The following is a 23,605-nucleotide window of genomic DNA, read 5'->3' as shown; positions in this document are numbered from 1 at the left end:
CATGGAGACAGACAGACAGACAGACAGACACACACACACACACACGCACACACACACAACAGGCAAAGGGGTTGTGGGAAAAGGAGAGGAGAAAAGACAAGGAAAAACTCAAACTGAATCATCCAGTAGAAAGAGGGATGCAGCTCCGTGTCTACATAGAAAACTGCATGTGTAAAGATCCAGGGTTTGATTCACCACCACCAGGAAAGAAATGAGTGAATAAATGAACGAATAAGCAAAAATAAATAAATATTGAACCAAATAACAAAGCCATCAGATATTAATATACTACTTTGTAGGCAAAACCAAGGCCAAGGCTGGCAGTGAGCGGAACCTCAGCATGACCCATGAGTGCTGCACAGGCAAGAGCATAGATGTCTCACAGCTTTTAAGTCCCCATGGAAGAGTCAACCTAGGCTGAAATCAACAGGTCCTAGTGTAGGACAAGCCTTTCTTTGTTGGCATGCCTTCCTTTGCTCTGAGTACGTGTGCTACAAAGCCATGCATCCCTTTCAGAAGGCTGGGCATGGTTTGTGTGAGGTTTGTGGAAGCCTGTTGACAGGTTGATAAAGTGTTTAACTTCTCAGATAAGGACTGCTTCCTTATCATCATGAAGCACAGTACAAGACTCACCTTGCAGTGTTTTCCCCACAGATGAAATGAAATAATGTCTCTGCTGTTTGAGGGGCTCACAAATCAGCAGCCCTCCATGTTCCCCTCACGCACAGTACTCAGCCCTCTCACCAAGTGAGTCATAGTCTGGTAAACATTAAGTATAAAAATAGCAGGAATGCTGATCTCTCTGAAGTAGGAACCACTGCTTGCCCTTCCAACATAAGGCAGATGAGAAGGGCAGGAAACCCACAATGTGTGTGGCTTACTGAAGGTGGGTCTTGTCTGGTTGGGAGAGGGGGGGAATTGGCATTTGACTTCACTCTTGGTGATAATGGCATCTTAGAGGGATGGTTTTTAGTTTTTGGAGACAGATTTTCTCTGTGTAACCTTGGTTGTCCTGGAACTCACTCTTTAGACTAACCTGGCCTCGAACTCAGAGGACCACCTCCCAAGTGCTGGGATTAATGGTGTTCACCACAAGCAATGATAATGGTGTCTTGGGATTTCTCCTGCTGCCATAAAACATCATGACCAAAAGCAAGATGGGGCGTATAGGGCTTATATAGCTTATACTTCTAGATTGCTGTTCATCAATGGAAGTCAAGACAGGAACTCAAACAGGGCAGGAACCTGGAGGCAGGAGCTGATGCCTCCTGGAGGCATGGAGGGTGCTGCTTATTGGCTTGCTTCAAGTGGCTTTCTCAGCCTGATTTCTTTAATTAACCCAACACACTTCCAATAAATCAGTAATTAAGAAAATATTCTAAGCAGGGCAGTGGTGGCACACGCCTGTAATCCCAGCACTCTGGGAGGCAGAGGCAGATTTCTGATCGAGGCCAGCCTGGTCTACAGAGTGAGCTCCAGGACAGCCAGGGCTATACAGAGAAACCAAGTCTTGAAAACAAAACAAAACAAAACAAAACAAAACAAAAAAAGAAAGAAAATATTCTACCGACTTATCTGCAGCCTGAACTTTTCTTTCTTCTTTGAGACAGGGTTTTATTGTGTAGCTCAGGCTGTCATGAAATTCACTCTGTAAAGCAGACTACCCTCAAAATCAGAGATATACCTGTGCTTGTCTCCTGATAAAAGGTCTGGTTCAGCCTGATCCTAACCCTAACCCTAACCCTAACCCTAAACTTAACCCTAACCCTCAAAATCAGAGATATACCTATGCTTGTCTCCTGAGACCTAGGATAAAAGGTCTGGTTCAGCGTGATTCTAACCCTAATCCTAACCATAACCCTAACCCTAACCCTAAACGTAACCCAACCCTAACCCTAACCCTAGCCCTAGCCCTAGCCCTAGCCCTAGCCCTAGCCCTAACCCAGGTCTTCCTGGTTTAGCCTGATCTTTTGGAAGACTTTTCTTAATTGATACTCTCTCCTCTTAAATGAGTCTAGTTTGTGTCAAGTTGACACAAAACTAGCCAGCACAGTGGATCTTAGCTAGAGAAAGATATTCTGGGAAAGTAAAAACCAGAAATCTTGGGGAAACTTGAAAATAAAAGTTTTAACCCCTTAAAATAGCCTCAAAAGATGTAAGCTTTAACGAAGTCTCCCCAGGAGCCCAGGAACCTCATGGCTGCTGGCCTCTGTTTCCTCCCTCACCAATGGCTCCAACAAATGCCAACCATGGCCACTGTTCGAGAATATGAATATCCTTCCATTTATTATTGGAAGCCAGTGATTAAAACTGCAAGCAATTATCAGGCTACATAAGACCCTCACTGGTGCCAGAGCCTGCTCTGTTTTCACTCTCCGGAACAGTCAGTTCCTCTCATTACACTGATAACTTAGGAAGGGTTCGGTCTTCTAGTAAAGTGCATGGTAACTTTACACGGCTATTCACAGGTGGAGGCTGGAGCGTTGGCTGTTCCATCTTACTTCCTGGATGGCAGCCAGTGAGCTAGCGCTATTGATCCTCCTATCCTGGCTGCCCCTACCCCAAACACCGGGGTTGCAGGTAAATGCATGGCCACACACAGCTTTCTACCTGGGTGCTAGGGATTCAAAATCAGGCTCACATGCTTGAGCAGCAAGGCCCTCCCAACTCAGCCATCTCCTCAGCTAGCCATTGTCTTGATTACAGTTTCCATTGCTGTGGAGAGACATCATAACCAGGGCAACACTTAAAAGGACGACATTTCATTGGGGCTGGCTTAAAGTTTCAGAGGTTCGGTCCATTATCATCATGGCAGCATACAGTTGGAGGAGCTGAGAGTTCTACATCTTGTTCTGAAGGCAACAGTAGACCGGATTCCAGGTAGCAGGAGGAGAAACTCAAATCCCATCCCCTCACCTACTCCAACAAGGTCACACCTCCTAATAGTGCCTCTCCCTGGGCCAAGCATATTCAAACCACCACATAATTCTACTGCTATTTTAATGTTAGGCTTAATTACGGGTGTTTGCAATGTAGTAAATGTTTCATAATGAATTGTGATTTCCAAAGTGCAATGTTTAGAGATATAGTAGGGGAAATAAGATGATTTTGTGTTGTCAGCTTGACTACATCCAATTAACTAAAGTCTAAAAATGGAGATCACACCTGTGAGGAATTTTTGTTTAATTTGAAATAGGAAGATTAAAAAAAAAATAGGAACATCCACTTGTAAGCCAGATCTTTGATGTAGGAGGATACATCTTTAATACAGATTGTTTTTTTTTTGAGCTAGAAAAAGATCTGCCTTTCATCTGGGTCTTGAAGTGGGAGGACACTCCTTTAATCTGGGCGACACCTTCTGCTGGAAGTCTGTATAAGGACCTGGAAGAAGGAAGTTTTGCTCTTGGCCTGCTTGCTCTCAGTTTGCTGGCGAGTCCATTCCTTCACTGGCACTGGAGCCTACTTCTTTGAGATCCCAGCATATACTGAAGACTCGCTGAGCCATCCAGCCTTGTGGACTGAGCCACTTCTAGATTCTTGGACTCTCTGTCCCAAGCCAGGCATTTTTGGAGTAGCTAGACCACAGCCTGTAAGTTATCCTAATAAATCCCCTTTCCATATATAGACAGTCGTTCTATAAGTTCTGATACTCTAGAGAACCACGAATAAGACGTATTTTCTTCATTAGCTGAATTTAAGTGGTAAAATGACATTTATAAAGAAGTGTCCCTCCATTTTGTTGACTGTATCATCATACACTGCTTATTCTCTCTGACAATGTGTGCGTAGGAAGAGGAGCTGTGCTTCTGCGCCCGCATGCCAAGGCCAGACCACGGAGCCAGCATCCCCTTTAGCCTTTGTCATTCACTTCTTGACTTTACTGCCACAAGGACTTGTGAAACAAACATGAACGTTATGTGGGTGCCATTGCTGTGGGGGAGACAGCATAAGGGGAAAGGAAGAGATCTCAAGGTTAGTTGACAGAAACAAATTGAGCAAGGTTGATGTGGTGGTTTGAATAAAAATGGCCTTCTCCTTGTTGTAGAAGTCATGTTTCAGTCTCTCCCTGCTCCCTACAGATCTGGACGTAGAAATCTCAGCTACTGCTCCAGCACCATGTCTGCCTGTACTCAGTCATGCATCCCACCAGGCTGATAATGAGCTAAACCTCTGAAACTGTAAGCCAGCCCCAATGAAGGGTTTTCTTTTATAAGAGCTGCCATGGTCGTGGGGTCTCTTCATCACAATAGAACCCTAACTAAGACAGCTGGCAAGTGTAGGAAGGAATAAACCCATCAATGATACTCAGGAGAGACAAAACTGTAAAGCCAGCCAGAAGCAGAACACCCACATGGAAAGACCATGAAGAGGTTTCCCTTCCCACTCTGAGAACAAAGGGCATGGAGACTAAGAGCAACTGGCAAGAACAGTGAGGGGTTCTAAAATGGCTGTCATGCTGTGCTAGTTGCCCTGGAAACAGTACACACACACACACACACACACACACACACACACACACACACACACACACACAATGTGTCCTTCAGCTAGCATCACCTTGAGGGGTTTGGGGATGAACTGGCAGGGTAGGTGCATGCCTCTGGTGAAACTGCCTACTGGGCTCTGGGGACACCACAAACGCTGCTCAGACTCTCCCTGCCACCATCATGGAGGGGACTTGGGCTGGAGAGTAGGAGTTTATTCGCCCTCCTATTGGCCTAAGAGCATGGCTCTGGATGATCCTTGGAAGTCACATGGCTAATTAGAGCCTGACTTTTGTCTACCCAGGAAGGTTGTGGTGGTCTAGAAGGTCCCTCAGGTCCAAGTCAAAGTGTTCAGCATTCCTGTCTGCTGAAAGACTCAGACTTTCCCTATAAGCCCCGACGTTCTAAGTCATTAGTTCTTTGCTCTTCTTAGCTTGAATCCTCTTCAGCTCAGCCTAGCATCCTCAGGGCAATGACTGAGGCTCTCTGAGCTCCGTTCTCATCTCTGTGTTGCCTGCTCCACCCGAGGCTCTCCGTGGTCATGGTCGCCATGATCTTCGAGGATAATGGTCCCTTAAATAGGCTATCATTGAAGTGGTTTGGGAGCCCCCAGGCTTCCTGAAACTCCTTCAGAAGATCCATGAGGTCAGAAACACACATTTCATTCTCTCAGACTTTCATGAGTGTACATAACAACAACAACAAAAAATTTGACTGATGAGATTTTAGATTCCACAGTAAACTAATTCCAAGAAACCACTGTCAAGTTTCATGTACTGACCTGAGAAGACTGCTACAAGATGCCTCTCATTTCTCCAACTACATGCGATATGTGTATTTATGTGGCATCTATATATAAGCCAACCAAAATATTCTGTGGCTGGAAATATAGCTCAGTGGTAAAGCGATTGTGTAGGGTTTCTCTGTGCAGCCCCGGCTCTCCTAGAATTCCCTCTGTAGACCAAAATGGCCTTGAATTCAAAGATGCCTGCCTCTGTCTCTGGAGTGCTGGGATGAAAGGCATGCCCCACCACTGCCCGGCTTTGTTGTTTTTTATTAGTCAGTATTTTTTAAGTTTCACTTTAGCTTCTGGTGCAGTATTTCTAGCTCTTATAAGAAGAAGCTCCTTTAGGCTCTCAACTTACTCTTGAGTGTATGAGGAAGATTCCTGAGATCAAAAAACTAGAGAACGCATGCTTGGCCGGCAGACTGGCTAATTTGAAGATGCCTGCAAAGTCACACTGCTACCAAATCACTGATCTTTCTATAAGCCTGTGCCTCATCACCTCACTACACACTCTTCGTGGGGCCACAGTCTTCAGCCTCCCACACTGTACCTTATGTCTATTGTGACGTAGAAACCCCAGGTGGAGGAAAAGGACAAGAGAAGCCCATGTGGACAGTGGAAGGAACGGCCTAACACATTGGCAGGAGGAATGGGTAGAGAAGTGCATTTCTGATGGTGGTACATGTGCGTGTGGGCATATTATGTGTGTGTAGGTCCATGTGTGTGTGTGTGTGTGTGTGTGTGTGTGTGTGTGTGTAGACCAGAGGTCAGTGCTTGGTGTTGCTCTTCATGGCACTGCCCACTCTGTTCTTTGATAGTCTCTAACTTGCCCTGGGCTGACTAAGCAGGTTAGACTGCCTAGCCACTGAGCCCTGATGATCCTCTTGTGTCCACCTCCCCAGGACTGAACTTACTGCACACAAAACCATGCCAGGCTTTAAAAAACACATGGGTTCTGATAATCGGACTCAAGTCCTCATCCTTGCACAGCAAGGACCTTACCAACAGAACCAGCTTCCCAGCCCCTCTTGCTACTGAGACTCTGATTTGAATACAGATATAAAATACTCATGTATGAGGTTTTTAAGCCTAAAAAGTTTGAACAAAAACTTAACCTAAGTAGGCTGGACATGGTGGCACATGCCTTTAACCACAGCACTCAAGATGCAGGCAGATCTCTGTAGGTTTGAGGCCAGCCTAGGATTCATAGAAAGTTCCAGACCAGCCAGAGCTATGTACTGAGACCCTGTCAATGAATGAATGAAGTAATGAAGTAATGGACGAATGACTGGAGAAACAACTTTGTATCTACTCAAAGTTCAGAGAAATGCTTGTAAGCAAATAACCAAGGAACACGTCATGCTGAGAGAGGCTGTAATTGTAGCCAAAGTGCCGTGTTCCAGGACGGCAATATGGCCGGGACAGCGTTCTGAATACAGAAAGAAAGATACACATAAAATAGAAGATAACCTATGGCGAGGATTGGTGAGGCCTATCCCCACTCCCAGCAGAGCTGTAACCATTTTGTCCATGCCTGACAGTTATTTCATTTTTTTTTTCTGCCAGCTATTTCATATTATTGTTGTAATATGCCTGCCTCTAACTGACAGAAAAATAACTTGACTCAGAGCAAGGTCATGCTAATCACATATCCTGTGACGTTCCTTATATTCTGAGATGTGTTAATCTTAAGAATTTCGGCAGCCATAAGCTCCACTTAGGACTAATTACACTGAAGGTCAGTTAGAGCTGCTCTGGTGAGCTAGCCAAAACATCGTGAGTCAGTGCCAACCATCAGGCAGCACTTCCTGCACCTGCACAAGCTCACTGTGGCTTCTTTTCCTTTATGAGTAGGCCTTGAGAAATGTTCAAGGCTGTAGCTCAGCCCCCGAATCCTGAGCTACAGCCTAATTGACCAGTCTTAGGGTGTGTGTTCAATAAACCATCCATGTCTGACTGAGATCCATGTTTGTGTGGTTGGTGGGGTGACTCCTGGACCCCGACAAGGATGGAGAGAAGGTCACATGATCTGGCTAAGGTCACTTGTTGGCCTCTCCGTCCAAAAGCGACTGTGATCAGAACCTTCCAGGTTCTCGGCTGTCTTTCAGCATCCGTTGTGAGCAAATATGATTTTCTCCATGTTTAGGAACCCCAGTCTGCAAGGCTCAGGGAGCAGAAAGGCAACTGTCCACAGCGTGTTACAGACCTGTCCTGTCCTCTTTGTCCCTGTCACATTCCCCGGTACAACAAGGAGGAGAGGATGGTGCTGGTTGTTGTGTGTCTTAGACAATGATCTATCGCTGGGAAGAGATATCCTAACCAAGGAAACTTACACATGAAGCGTTTGGCTGGGGCCTGCTTACAGTTTCAGAGGGCCACCATGGTCACCATGCTGGGGAGCATAGAACATGCCAGAGGGCACTGTGGCAGCAGATGAGAGCTCACATCTGATCCCCAAGTGAGAAGCAGAGAAAGTTAGTGAACTGCCAATGTCATAAAAACCCATCTCCCCAGGTGTGGTGGCTGGCACATGCCTTTAATGCCAGCACTTAGGAGGCAGAGAGGCAGGCAGGTCTTTGTGAGTTCAAGGCCAGCCTGCTTTACAAAGCAAGTTCTGGGATACCCAGGGCTGTTTCTCATTGAAACCCTATCTCAAACCTCTTCACCCCCAACCCCAGCACCCACCAAAAAAAACCCCGGACACCTGGGGGCGGCGGCGGCGGCGGCGGCGGCGGTAGCAGTGGCTGCTCCAGCTGAAGGGCCATCAGCAGTGGAACCAAGGCGACACAGGGTCCAGTTAGGCCCTGCGCCCACGACCACTGACCTTCGCTGACCAGCCGGGCGGCAAGCAACTGCGGTTCTGCGGAGCCTTTCGCTGCACGGAAGCCACTTCAGAACTCGGCTGCCCGCCAGTCAGGAGAGACTCACCGCCATCTTGATCCCGGGCTCCAGAGATCAGTCAGACTGAGGTACACAAACATAATCCTAGGCCCAACACCGCAGGGGTCTGAGCCAGACGGGCGTTGGCCTGCACCCAGGCCCTGGGCTGTTCGAGTGGCCATCGGGGCGCCAACCCAGCCAGGAGTTTTTTTTTGCCCCGGCCGGTGCACGCGCCGCCATTTTGCCTACAGGAGCCAGAGTGCTCGGGAGGGCAGAGACTGCTAACAAGCGTAGCCTGAGGCTAACAAAACGGGGGTCTAGGCCCCAAAAGGCACAGGACTGACCCCAAGAACTGGGCGGCTTGGTGGGCCATCTGTGTGTCAACCAGCCCAGGAGGTTATTAGCACAACAGACTCTCCCGGTGCTTTCGCGGAGCGCGGACGCGCACGCCCGCCATCCGGGTCACCTGGCGGACCCAAATAACAGACATAGCCCTAGGGGAACTTTGCTCGGACCTTGGCCTCCCAGGCGTTTGCCTGGACTCAGGGCCCAGGCGACAAGGCTAACCTAGTGTGCGCCAGCCCGGTTGGGGAAATCGGCTGCCCAGCGGAGTGAGCGGAGCACAGGGGAGGTCACAGCAACATTCACCTTCGGAGCTCCCTGGGGGTGCACACGGGTTCCACCTGGTCCACAGACACAATCTGGGGCAAGGCCTCAGGCAGAAGCCCCCAGCTCAAATCTCTCCGCTTCAGATCAGCCTGGGTGGCCGCCACATCTCCAGGTCCCTCAAGAGGCTAGTGGGGGCTTCCGGGCGGCCAGCTGGGAAAAGTCGGTGTGCTCCGATAAATCCTGCGGGCCCCAGCGGGAGCCTTCAGGTGCCTGCTTTGGGATCTGAACAGCCTGGAAAACAGCACCCTGTCTATAGGCAGTGCAGAGTGTAAGCTGTGCACCAGAGGCCAACGGGGAAGGGGCAGCTTGCACTGGTGAGTCCAGCACTGACAAGACCAAGTAACACCAGTGAGAGCTAGATGGCAAAAGGCAAACGCAGAAACGTCACTAACAGAAATCAAGGCAATATGGCAACATCTGAACCAAATTCTCCTCTACCAGCAAGTCCTGGATACCCCATCACACCAGTAAAACAAGATTTGGATTTAAAATCACTGGTCATGATGCTGGTACAGGAACACATGAAGGTCATTGAGGAGAAAATGGATCAAAAGTTAGAAGCCCTTGCAAGGGAAACACAAAAATCATTGAAAGAAATCCAGGAGAATACAAAAGCCAACAAGGAGGAAATGCAAAAAACACTTAAAGAAATACAGGAGAACTTTGCTCAACAGGCTGAGGTCATGAAAGACGAAACACAAAAATCTCTTAAAGAAATACAGGAGAACTTTGGTCAACAGGCTGAGCTCATGAAAGAGGAAACACAAAAATCTCTTAAAGAATTACAGGAAAACACAAACATGCAAGGGAAGGAGCTAAGCAAAACCATCCAGGATCTAAAATCAGAAGTAGAAACAACTAAGAAAACTCAAAGGGAGACAACTTTGGAGATAGAAAGCCTTGGGAAGAAATCAGGGGACAGAGATGCAAATATCAACAACAGAATACAAGAGATAGAAGAAAGAATCTCAGATGCTGAAGATTCCATAGAAACCATGGACTCAACAGTTAAAGAAAATGCAAAGTGCAAAAAGCTTGTAACCCAAAATATCCAGGAAATCCAGGACACAATGAGAAGACCAAACCTAAGGATTATAGGCATAGATGAGAGTGAAGATTTACAACTTAAAGGGCCAGCAAATATCTTCAATAAAATTATGGAAGAAAACTTCCCTAACCTAAAGAGAGAGATGCCCATGAATATACAAGAAGCCTACAGAACTCCAAACAGACTGGACCAGAACAGAAATACTTCCCGTCACATAATAATCAAAACACCAAATGTTCTAAACAAAGAAAGAATACTAAAGGCAGTAAGAGAAAAAGGCCAAGTAACATATAAAGGAAGACCTATCAGAATCACAGCAGACTTTTCACCTGAGACTATGAAGGCTAGAAGGTCCTGGGCAGATCTCATGCAGACTCTAAGAGAACACAAATGCCAACCAAAACTACTATATCCAGCAAAACTCTCAATCACCATAGATGGAGAAACTAAGATATTTCACGACAAAACCAAGTTCACCCAATATCTATCCACAAACCCAGCCCTAAAAAGGATAATAGGAGGACAACACCAATACAAGGAGGGAAACTCCACCCTGAAAAAAGCAAGATAGTAACCTTTCATCAAACCCAAATAAGTTAAGCAATCAAATTTAAAAAATAACGTCAAAAATGATAGGAAGTAACAATCACTATTCCTTAATATCTCTTAACATCAATGGACTCAATGCCCCAATAAAAAGACACAGACTAACTGACTGGATACGTAAACAGGACCCTACATTTTGCTGCTTACAGGAAACACACCTAAGGGTCAAAGACAAACACTACCTTAGAGTAAAAGGCTGGAAGACAATTTTACAAGCAAATGGTCTCAGGAAACAAGCTGGAGTAGCCATTTTAATATCAGATAAAATTGACTTTCAACCCAAAGTCATCAAAAGAGACTCTGAGGGACACTTCTTGCTGGTCAAAGGAAAAATACAACAAGAAGAACTCTCAATCCTGAACATCTATGCTCCAAATGCAAGGGCACACTCTTTCATAAAAGAAACTTTATTAAAACTCAAAGCACACATTGCACCTAACACAATAATTGTTGGTGACTTCAACACTGCACTTTCCTCAATGGACCGATCAGGAAAACAGAAACTAAACAAGGACACAATGAAACTAATTGAAGCTTTGGACCAATTAGATTTAACTGATATATATAGAACATTCTATCCTAAAACAAAAGAATATACCTTTTTTTCAGCACCTCATGGTACCTTCTCCAAAATCGACCATATAATTGGTCACAAGACAGACCTCAACAAATATAAAAAGATAGAACTAATCCCATGCCTCCTATCTGATCACTATGGAATAAAAGTGGTCTTCAATAGCAACAGAAACAACAGAAAACCCACAAACACGTGGAGATTGAACAATACTCTACTCAATGACACCTTGGTCAAGGAAGAAATAAAGAAAGAAATTAAAGACTTTTTAGAACACAATGAAAATGAAAACACAACATACCCAAATCTATGGGACACAATGAAAGCAGTGCTAAGAGGAAAACTCATAGCCCTGAGTGCCTCCAAAAAGAAAATGGAGAGAGCATACATTACCAACTTAATGACACACCTGAAAGCCCTAGAACAAAAAGAAGCTATTTCACCCAGGAGGAGTAGAAGGCAGGAAATCATCAAACTCAGGGCCGAAATCAATCAAGTAGAAACAAAGAGAACCATACAAAAAATCAACAAAACTAGGAGCTGGTTCTTTGAGAAAATCAACAAGATAGATAAACCCTTAGCCAGACTGACCAAAGGGCACAGAGAAAGTATCCAAATTAACAAACTTAGAAATGAAAAGGGAGACATAACAACGGAAACTGAGGAAATCCAAAAAATCATCAGATCCTACTACAAGAGCCTGTACTCAACACAACTGGAGAATCTGGAGGAAATGGACAATTTCCTTGACAGATACCAAATACCAAAATTAAATCAGGACCAACTAGACCATCTAAACAGTCCCATAAAGCCTAAAGAAATAGAAGGAGTCATAGAAAGTCTTCCAACCAAAAAAAGCACAGGACCAGATGGTTTCAGTGCAGAATTCTACCAGACCTTCAAAGAAGAGTTAACACCAATACTCTTCAAACTATTCCACAAAATAGAAACAGAAGGAACACTACCCAATTCCTTCTACGAAGCCACAATTACGCTGATACCAAAGCCACACAAAGATCCAACAAAGAAAGAGAACTTCAGACCAATTTCCCTTATGAACATCGATGCAAAAATACTCAACAAAATTCTTGCCAACCGAATCCAAGAACACATCAAAACGATCATCCACCATGATCAAGTAGGCTTTATCCCGGGAATGCAGGGTTGGTTCAATATACGGAAATCCATCAATACAATCCACTACATAAACAAACTCAAAGAACAAAATCATATGGTCATTTCATTGGATGCTGAAAAAGCATTTGACAAAATTCAGCATCCTTTCATGCTTAAAGTCTTGGAGAGAACAGGAATTCAAGGCCCATACCTAAACATAGTAAAAGCAATATACAGCAAACCGGTAGCCAGCATCAAACTAAACGGAGAGAAACTTGAAGCAATCCCACTGAAATCAGGGACCAGACAAGGCTGCCCCCTTTCTCCTTATCTTTTCAATATTGTACTTGAGGTACTAGCTCGGGCAATTCGACAACATAAGGAGGTCAAAGGGATACAAATTGGAAAGGAGGAAGTCAAACTATCATTATTTGCAGACGACATGATCGTCTACCTAAGTGACCCAAAGAACTCCACTAGAGAGCTCCTACAGCTGATAAACAACTTCAGCAAAGTGGCAGGTTACAAAATCAACTCAAGCAAATCAGTGGCCTTCCTATACTCAAAGGATAAGCAGGCTGAGAAAGAAATTAGGGAAATGACCCCCTTCACAATAGCCACAAACAGTATAAAGTATCTTGGGGTGACTCTTACCAAACATGCGAAAGATCTGTATGGCAAGAACTTCAAGACTCTGAAGAAGGAAATGGAAGAAGACCTCAAAAAATGGGAAAACCTCCCATGCTCATGGATCGGTAGAATCAATATAGTTAAAATGGCCATTTTGCCTAAAGCACTATACAGATTCAATGCAATACCCATCAAAATCCCAACTCAATTCTTCACAGAGTTAGAAAGAGCAATTATCAAATTCATCTGGAACAACAAAAAACCCAGGATAGCTAAAACTATTCTCAGCAACAAAAGAAAATCTGGGGGAATCAGTATCCCTGACCTCAAGCAATACTACAGAGCAATAGTGTTAAAAACTGCATGGTATTGGTACAGTGACAGGCAGGAGGATCAATGGAACAGGATTGAAGATCCAGAAATGAACCCACACACCTATGGCCACTTGATCCTCGACAAAGAGGCTGAAAACATCCAATGGAAAAAAGATAGCCTTTTCAACAAATGGTGCTGGTTCAACTGGAGGTCAGCATGCAGAAGAATGCGAATTGATCCATCCTTGTCTCCTTGTACTAAGCTCAAATCCAAATGGATCAAGGACCTCCACATAAAGCCAGACACTCTGAAGCTAATAGAAAAGAAACTGGGGAAGACCCTTGAGGACATCGGTACAGGGAGAAAGTTTCTGAACAGAACACCAATAGCGTATGCTCTAAGAGCAAGAATTGACAAATGGGACCTCATAAGGTTACAGAGTTTCTGTAAGGCAAAGGACACCGTCAAGAGGACAGATCGGCAACCAACAAATTGGGAAAAGATCTTCACCAATCCTACATCAGATAGAGGGCTAATATCCAATATATATAAAGAACTCAAGAAGTTAGACTCCAGAAAACCGAACAACCCTATTAAAAAATGGGGTACAGAGTTAAACAAAGAATTCTCACCTGAAGAACTTCGGATGGCGGAGAAGCATCTTAAAAAATGCTCCACTTCATTAGTCATTAGGGAAATGCAAATCAAAACAACCCTAAGATTTCATCTTACACCAGTCAGAATGGCTAAGATTAAAAATTCAGGAGACAGCAGGTGTTGGAGAGGGTGCGGAGAAAGAGGAACACTCCTCCACTGCTGGTGGGGTTGCAAATTGGTACAACCACTCTGGAAAGCAGTCTGGCGGTTCCTCCGAAAACTGGGCACCTCACTTCCAGAAGATCCTGCTATACCACTCCTGGGCATATACCCAGAGGATTCCCCACCATGTAATAAGGATACATGCTCTACTATGTTCATAGCAGCCCTATTTATAATTGCCAGATGCTGGAAAGAACCCAGGTATCCCTCAACAGAAGAGTGGATACAAAAAATGTGGTATATCTACACAATGGAGTACTATTCAGCCATTAGAAACAATGAATTCATGAAATTCTTAGGCAAATGGATGGAGCTAGAGAACATCATACTAAGTGAGGTAACCCAGACTCAAAAGGTGAATCATGGTATGCACTCACTAATAAGTGGTTATTAACCTAGAAAACTGGAATACCCAAAACATAATCCACACATCAAATGAGATACAAGAAGAAAGCAGGAGTGGTCCCTGGTTCTGGAAAGACTCAGTGAAACAGTATTTGGCAAAACCAGAACGGGGAACTGGGAAGGGGTGGGAGGGAGGACAGGGGAAGAGAAGGGGGCTTACGGGACTTTCGGGGAGTGGGGGGGGGGGCTAGAAAAGGGGAAATCATTTGAAACGTAAATAAATTATATCAAATAAAAAAAAAAGACAAAAAAAAAAAAAAAAAAAACCCCAAAAACCAAAAGAATGAATGAATGAAAAGGAAAATCCCACCTCCAGTGTCACGATTTCTACAACAAGGACACACCTCCTAATCTTCCTCCAACAATTCACCAACCAGGGACTAAGTATGACTGATGGAGGCTGTTCCCCTTCAGTTCTGTTACACGGGGATTAATGTCTTTGGAAAAATAAGCAGCTACCTCTTGTCTCAGAAGGTTGAGAGTTATCAGTTAAGAGGTGTGTGTGTGTGTGTGTGTGTGTGTGTGTGTGTGTGTGTGTGTAAAAGACAGAAAGACAGACATGGTGCCAAGTGTGTGTGTATATGTGTGTGTGTGTGTGTGTGTGTGTGTGTGTGTGTGTGTGTGTGAAAGATAGAAAGACAGACTTGGTGCCAAGTGTGTGTGTGTGTGTGTGTGTGTGTGTGTGTAAGACAGAAAGACAGACTTGGTGCCAAGAGAGGAAAAGAGAAGGCATACACCTTTCCAGTTAAACCTGAGATGGCTCATCCCCAAACGAGTCTTGTGGTTGTAGACATGGCTTGGTGATGTTGTGCTTCCCCAGTATGTGAAAGGCCCTGGGTTCCGTCCCTAACATCATAAAAACTAAAATAAGCCCAACTATGCAGTCACAGATGGCAATTCAGGAAACATCAAAATATGTTCAGTTATTTACATATTCTTAAATATGTATGATGTTTATCATATAAATATCTTTAATTTTTTAATATGCTAAACATTCTCCAGTTCTTTTCAAAGTATGTAGATGGCATGCATTTATGGTGCTATGAACCAGGAACTCTCAGGAGAATAAAGACAGACTTAGTATTGGTCAATCAGAACAGGTTCTGCCCTATCAGCAGGGTTCTTCTATCCAGCAGTCCCTGACTGTAATTTGTGGTTCCCGGACACCTGTCTGAAGAGCCTCTGTCCTAGCAGCTGCCTGGAAGCTGTGAAGGGTTTCAGAGATCGTGTGGGACTGTGCTGAAGCCAATGTTTACTGTATACTTAGAATTTACCTCCTCCTATACTTAGGAGTTTACTTAGAAACCACCTCATTTGCTTCCCCGAAAATGCTCCAAAGCCAACCTCTCTGCTTCCATTTTACAAATGAGAGAATGGAGGCTCATAGAGGTCACCCAGTGAGAAACAGCAGCAGGACTTAAATCCAGACCCATTCCAAAATAGGTTCTCACTGCATTTAACCGCTAGCCTGTGTGTCAGACTGGATAATCTGTTGGTATTCCGTATGCTTTGTGGCATTTTCTTTCTGGAGAAAACATGTTTACTTAATGGGAATTACCGAGACCTGCCATTTTCATTCCCCATGTCTGGATGCAGGCTCTGCCTGTCTGCATTGCCTGCCCCTCCCTACAACACCATATGTTGGAATATAGATGGCATTATCCAGACAAATTTAATACAGTTTCTTTTCCCATCACACCCCTATCAAGGCAAGCCCAGCAAGGATATTTTCAGAAGAAAACTCTTTGGCCTTGTGTATTAGAACAAAGTTATATGCCCACATGAAACTCAAGGCTTTAAAATAGAAGCTTAATTTTAATTTAAAAACTTGAATACTTTGCATCCTCAGTCCAGAGGTGTCGATTGCCAATTGGATTCTCCCAGCCCAAAGCACAGCCAGCAGAGAACTCAGAGGCAGGAGCATCTCCAGCCCAGGCACTCTGGTACAGGGACACACACACAGACACACACACACCACACCACACATTATACACACACCCCCCACATCACACACATCCCACATCACCCATACCACATATCATAGACACCACATTTCACACACACACACACACTACACACACACATACCACACACACCACACATACCACAACACACACACACACAAACACACACACACACACTACACACATACATACCACACACACCATATACTCACACCACATCACACCTCACACATAGACACACCACACATACCATACTACACACACACACACACACACACACACACACAGCCTGCTGCTGCAGAACCTCTCACTCACCCAGCAGTGCAGTCTGCGGATGCATCCGGACATGACGACCTCGGGAAGGGAACCTGGCTTGGGGACGCTCTCTGGCTTCAGCTGGGAGGACCAGGAGGAGCTGCCCAAGCATCAGCAAGCACCCCACCAACATCGTCTCCATCTTCAAGAGGAGCAGAGCTGCGGCTATAATACAACACGAGAAAGGCAAGTGAGATTTCACATCTGGGCATCCCAGATGTTAGGGTGCTGCTGCACCATTGCCCTGATGTTTCAGGCCCCAAACATGCTACTTGTCTGATTTTGCCCCTCAAAATGTGAGGGTGCCACATGCTGGCCAGGCCCTCTGGAGCTCTCCTGAGCTGGCAGGGGCCAGGGGAAGTCCATCATCACTTTGGGTCAGCGATCTATCGTGAAGGTTTTTATGAATTCAAGGCACTATTTATTAATCATAGGTACATTCTACACTTAGATTTGAAAAAGGAAAAGGGATTCTAGAATTCAGGTAATGGTCTTTCTGCCTATCAATAGCAAACTGCACAAATTAATAGACATTAATTGTCCCTAGAAATCAATGTGGGGCTGAGTCTGAGAGTGCCAGTTGTATGCCTCCCAACCCCCAGCCTCCTGTGTCCTTTCTATCATAATAGAGTATTGCTATGTAGCCCACGTTGGTCTTGAACTCATCCTCCTCCTGCCTCAGCTTATCATGTACCACCACACCAAACCTGTGTACGTTTATTCAGAGGGAGCGTAGCATAGTGACTCAGGCCGGAACTCTGTGCTAGCCTGGGTTCCTCTGCCAGTCACATCTAAACGTTTTACTTGGGTTAACTCATTCATTAAGCTAACATTCTTTCTACATTTCCAAAGGCTCAGTGAAGTCAACTATCTTGCCAAGGTCACGTATAGCATTAATCCAGTAGAAAACTAAACTGACCCCATGTAAGGCCATGACTGTTTAACTGATACAGGCAGGAAGAGGGCAGGGTGAGGCAAATACAGGTTTCAAGAATTAAAACAAACAAACAAACAACCCCCACCACTGTTCAGCAAATTGCTTTTAGGTGCTGACCTGCTGAGGAACTCATCTGTCAACTTCCAAAACTTTTTGCTAAGTATCAAAATTGTATTAAAGATACACAGTGCTTATTTAGTGCCTAACTCAAACAAATAATTTGCCTAAATTTATTCAGTTTAGATAACTTCACTCTTCCCTCATGGAAATAGTTTAGCATCCTCTAGTTAGACTGACCACTTTATACACCTTTGACTCTGAGATTCCTTCTGAAAAGAAAAAGGAAGAAAATGTAGACTATCTTTCCTCTTTTTCTTTTCTTCTTTAAAAATTATTTTATTTTATGTGCATAGGTGTTTTGCCTGCATTTATATCTATGCACTACATGAACACAATACTCTGTGCATGCAATACCTCTGGAGTCCAGAAGAGGGCAAGAGAGCCCGTGGAGCTGTAGTTACAGACAGCTGGGCGTCATCAAGTGAGTGCTGGGAACTGAACCTCAGTCCTTTGCAAGAGCAGTCAGTGCTCCTCCTTAATGGAGAGTGTTGCCTTTGGTCTCTTGCTGTGTACTTTAATGCTAAGTGCGGATCCCCAAGACCAGGTTGTCCCTGAGGGAGGGTCTGCATGTAGACCCAAGTGACACTTGCCTCCAGATTATTTCTGCTTGGTACATAAAGATGCTGACAGCCAATAGCTGGGCAGAAGAGACATAGGCAGGTTTTGGGGTTCCCAGACCTGGGGTAGCAGGGTTGAGAGAGAACCACAAGGACAGGGAGAAGGAGGAGGAGGAAGGAGGAGTTGCCATGGGTTAGGTGGGTTCATGAAAACATGGACCTGAGAGCTGGCCAATTGGAGTTAACAACTTCAAGGTTAACCACAGGAAATAGATTTTAATAGCATAGATGGTAGATATATGCTCAGCTCTTGTGTTGATTAAACTTCTTGTAAACATAGAGATTGCATGTGTCTTTTATTCAGGAACTAAATGGTCAAAGGCAGGGTAGAAACCCTGGATTGGGATTAAACACTTTTTACAACAATTGAGCTATCTCTCCCGCCATTGGCCCTTTTTATAATCTTAAAAGCTATTATTTGTTTTCATAATGACTCAATATTAGCCACACAACTTGCTATGACATAGATGGCACCATCACTGTGAATTAATAAAATGTATCTTTCTGTTTCTGACTCATTTTGTGTAGTAGAATATTGTCCAGTTCAATCTTCTTTGTTCCATACATAAATGTATCATGAGCTCAACTCACGTTGTCAGGGTGGAGGACAAGCACTTTCATCCACCGACCCATCCCTCCAGCCCCATCTGCTGCTATTCTTATGATTCTGCATTCTGTATTCAAGCCAAATATGTATACATGTTGACCTATGATTTTAGAATTTATATATATATTTTGAGATACGGTCTCACTATCTAACTCTGGCTGGCCTCCAGCTCACAAGGATATCCTCCTGCCTCTGCCTCCCCAGTATTGTGATTAAACTGCCTACTACCATGTCAGGTTCTGATACAATGTTAAAAATGGGTTAAACACAACTTTACTAAACCAGTACAATATCTAACCGTACTCTAAATATTTAGCCTTACAAAGTTAGGTATAGTTCATACTCCTTATCAAAGAAACTTCTTAGCCCCGTGGTGGTGTCAAATGCCTTTAATCCTAACACTCAGGAGGTAGAGACAGGTGAATCTCTGTTTGAGTTCAGGCTGGTCTACAGAGCTGTGTTCATACACACACACACACACACACACACACACACACACACACACCCTGTCTCAAAAACAAAAACAAAACAGCAACAAAAACAACAATAAAAAGAAACTTTTCTTTGTAACAAAGACCGTTACAGAAAATCACAACTAAGAGATCAAGAGATTGTGTGGTTTCCAATCTCCACTGACATGCTTACAATATATTTTTGCATATAAAGGCTCAGGAGTCATTGTGGAAGAGGGACTGAAAAGATGGTAAGAGCCAGAGGAGTAGGAGGATTGCAGTGAGGTGGTGAGTCCTAGAAATGTTAGAGATGCAACATCCATGAAATCTCATCACGGCTCCTAAACAAGACCTGAACACCATCACCACCAATGGATGACGCGGAAAAGCTCACAGGGCTGAAGCCTGTAAAGAATGAAGGGCATCTGGGATGTGGGGAGTGAGAGGTGGTCTTCCTCAGGGAAGATCCCCCTCTATGATAGCATGCTTTCCAATACCAAGTGGGCAGCCCCACATCATACAGGAAACATTATACACACTGAGTAGGTTGTATGTCAATTAAAGACAAAGGGGCCTTGAATTTGACCGAGAGCAAAGGGGGTGCATGGAAGAGACTGGGGAGAGAAAAGGGAAGGGGGAAATGATGCCATTATATTATAATTTTAAAATAATAAATTATTGTACTATAAGAAAAGGCAAATCCCTAATATGCTAATTTTGTTATAGATTCTATATCAGATTATTATACTACCCCATAAATGCATACAGCTAAGATAATCATGAAAATTCAATTCTGTCTATGATTGTGCATGTGTGTGTGTGTGTGTGTACTATATCTGTGATATCTATGTTGATTCTGCTGTGCTCACTTGTACGTATGGAAGTCAGAAATTCATCAATGTGATGGTTTATATATGTTTAGCCCAGGGAGTGGAACTATTAGGAGTAGCCTTGTTGGGATAGGTGTGTCACTGTTGGCATGGGCTTAGATACCCTAGTCCTAGCTGCCTGGAAGTCAGTATTCTGATAGCAGCCTTCAGACAAAGATGTAGAACTCTCAGCTCCTTCTGCACCATGCCTGCCTGGATACTGCCATGTTCCCACGTTGATGATAATGGACTGAACCTCTGTTCACAGCAGTAGAACCCTAAAACAATCAGCATTAAGCTTCTTCCTCCCTCTCCTGAATCCAGATCCTTCACTGAATCTAGAGCTGGTTGTTAAATTTAATCTGGCTGGCAGCAAGCTGTAGGGTCCTGTCTTTGACTCCCAGTGCTGAGACGGCAGATGTTCTTTGCCAGGCCTGGCTTTATGGGTATTCTAAGAATTTGAACTCAGGTCCTCAAGCATGCTCATGGTGATTTGACCTGTTGAGCCATCTCCCTATCTCTTGATTTACTAGTGTGTGTGTATGTGTGTGTGTGTGTGTGTAGGTGTGTGTGTGTGTGTAGGTGTGTGTGTATCCTTTTCTTTTATATATATATATCTTATCTTTTCTTATCTCCATACTAAGAAAAATAAAAAGGTTTTCTTACTTTTTCAGAATTATTCCATGTACTTTGAATACTGATTAACATATCTGCACTTAAGTTAAACATTTAAAAGATGGTGTAATGTACAATTATCATTTTTCCAAAACAGACCTCATTGCATTGTGGTTGTGCTTAACTAGATATCTCTTTTTAATTTTTTATTGGTTCTTTGTGAATTTCTCATCATGCACCCCAACCCCACTCATCTCCCCCTGCCCTTATACCTGCCTTCTATCCTAGCAACCTCTGCCACCAAAAGAAAAAAAAATCTCATTATGGAAGCTGTGGTGTGTCATGGTGTGTCCACAGAATACACTTTTGACCACACTTCTTTGCTTACAAGTGTTCATTGCAAGGTCAGGGTCAGCTCGACTCTGCTGCCCAGGTGAGGGTGCTTAACTAAACTTTAAAGAATTGTTTCGCTTTCAATTCACTATCATCAAGCAAAAGGTACAGAAGACAAGGGAGGGATAGAAAATTAAAAATAAACAAAGTCAAATATTTCAAGCCATCTAACTGGGTAGTTCACTTGCTTTTCTCTCAGTCTCCTGTCTTTAAATTGAGATCAAACAATAGATGCTGTTTGTCTTAGTTAGGGTTTCTACTGCTGTGGTGAAACACTATTACTGAAAAGTAAGTTGGGTAGAAAGGGATTTATTTGGCTTACACTTCCAGATCACATGCCATCACCAGGGAAAGTCAGGTTAGGAACTCAGACGGGGCAGGAACCTGGAAGCAGGAGCTGGTGCGGACACCCTGGAGGCGCGGACATCCTGGAGGCGCGGACACCCTGGAGGCGCAGACACCCTGGAGGGGCGGACACCCTGGAGGCGCGGACACCCTGGAGGTGCAGACACCCTGGAGGCGCGGACACCCTGGAGGTGCAGACACCCTGGAGGCGCGGACACCCTGGAGGTGCAGACACCCTGGAGGGTGCTGCTTACTGGCTTGCTCCCCATGGCTTGCTCAGTCTGCTTTATTATAGAACCCGGGACCCCCAGCCCAGGGATGGCACCACCCTCCGTGGGCTGGGCCCTCCCCTATTGATGACCATTTGAGGGAATGCCTTACAGCTGGATCTCAAGAAGGCATTACCTCAGCTCAGGCTCTCTTCTCTGTGAGGACTCCAGCTTGTGTCAAATCAAATCGGCAGACAAAACCAGGCAGTATACTGTTGCATTAATTCAATCAGTTTGTACACATTACACACCACACACACACACACACACACACACACACCTGGCACATAATAAGTACTGAATGAATGCTAGCTATTTTTGTTACTCTCTCTCTCTCTCTCTTTTTTACTTTATTTATTTACTGGGGGGGGGGGGCGTACACATTCCTCAGTGTGCTCATGTAGGTCAGAGGACAACTTGTGGAAGTCAGTTCTTTGCTTCCACAATGTGGACTCTAGGAATTGAACTCAGGTGTCAGAGTCAGGGACAAGGATCGTTACCCTCTGAATCATCGTGACAGCCCAGCTGTTATTATCATCCTGCACACAAGCCATTTAGTAGAGACTATACACTAATTTTGTCATGGTGAGCCATTTCATTAGCATAAGACCAGCTAATATGTTTACTTACAAAACAATACTGAAGTTCATAATTCTTAAAAGCTTTTTACATTCATTTATTTTATGTATGTGTATACACATGTATGATATATGTGTGCTACAGTATGCACATGAAACTCAGAGGACAACTTGCAAAATTTGGTTCTTTCCTTGTACCATGTGGATTCCAGAGATCAAACTTAGATCGTCAGGATTGGCAATGGGCAACTTTACCCACGGAACCATCTCATCAACCCCAATTCACAATTTTTAAATATATGCAAATAACTGAAAGTATTTACAGTTTTCTTATTTCAAAAGGAAATGACATGGTAAGCCACAAACTGATAGAAATTATTTATAAATATATATGATTAATTATTTATACAGTTAATATAAAATGTATGCCCTTTTCAATAAAAAGAAAAGAGGACCACTTTAAAATATGCAAAGGTTTGAAGAATGTTTTAGTTTGGGTTTTCTATTGTTGTGGGAAGACACCATGACCATGGCAACTCTTATAAAGGATTGTTTATTATATCTTATTTCATTGTGGCTGGTTACAGTTTCAGAGGGTCAGTCCATTATCATGGTGGGAAGCACCACAGTGTTCAGGCAGACATGGTGCTGGAGGAGGAGTTGAGAGGCAGCAGGCAGCAGAAGGAGACTGTATTGCTGGATGCAGCTTGAGACTATAAATGACCTCAAAGCTCACCTCCACAGTAATCTACTTTCTCCTACAAGGCCACAGGTCCACCGAACAACACTACACTTCCTAATAGCGAATGCCCTATGGCCATGTGTTCAAACCCAGGGTGAGTCTATGGGGGCTATTCCTATTCAAACTACTACTAAGAGGATCACTAGAGGGCAAACATAAAAAGAGGTTCAAATGTTAATTGTTAAGAAAACACAGACAGAGGCACCATGAGGCACCATGACAAACCCACTGAGTAGCCACCATGATGCGATGCCTGACATGTTGAGAAGACGCAAGAACACTGGCACCCTCACAATTTGTTGGCAAGCATCCAAAGTGGTGTGTCCTTCTGGAGCACAGTTGCCAGCCCCTCATAAAGCTATACCTAAACAACACAGCACAGGGTAAACCTACTGTCTAGTCTATTCACCCACGCTTTTACCACTGAAAGGCCACACCCTGGGAAGCCC

At 44.2% G+C, this 23,605-nt stretch overlaps 1 protein-coding gene across 3 annotated transcripts in view; it reads right to left on the bottom strand.

The window, feature by feature from the left end:
• Window positions 1–23,605, bottom strand: part of Matn2 (matrilin 2) — a 156,484-nt gene that overhangs the window by 125,124 nt on the left and 7,755 nt on the right. For all 3 annotated transcript variants that reach the window (XM_052161001.1, XM_052161002.1, XM_052161003.1), the window contains exon 2: window positions 16,613–16,777. In XM_052161001.1, coding sequence (XP_052016961.1) covers window positions 16,613–16,754 — 142 coding nt within the window. In that variant the 5' untranslated portion in view covers window positions 16,755–16,777. The remainder of the gene's footprint in view (window positions 1–16,612; window positions 16,778–23,605) is intronic.

This window comes from Apodemus sylvaticus, chromosome 17 (genome assembly GCF_947179515.1).
Source record: "Apodemus sylvaticus chromosome 17, mApoSyl1.1, whole genome shotgun sequence".
In the NCBI taxonomy this organism is placed as follows: domain Eukaryota; kingdom Metazoa; phylum Chordata; class Mammalia; order Rodentia; family Muridae; genus Apodemus; species Apodemus sylvaticus.
This window is presented reverse-complemented; position numbering and strand designations above follow the sequence as displayed.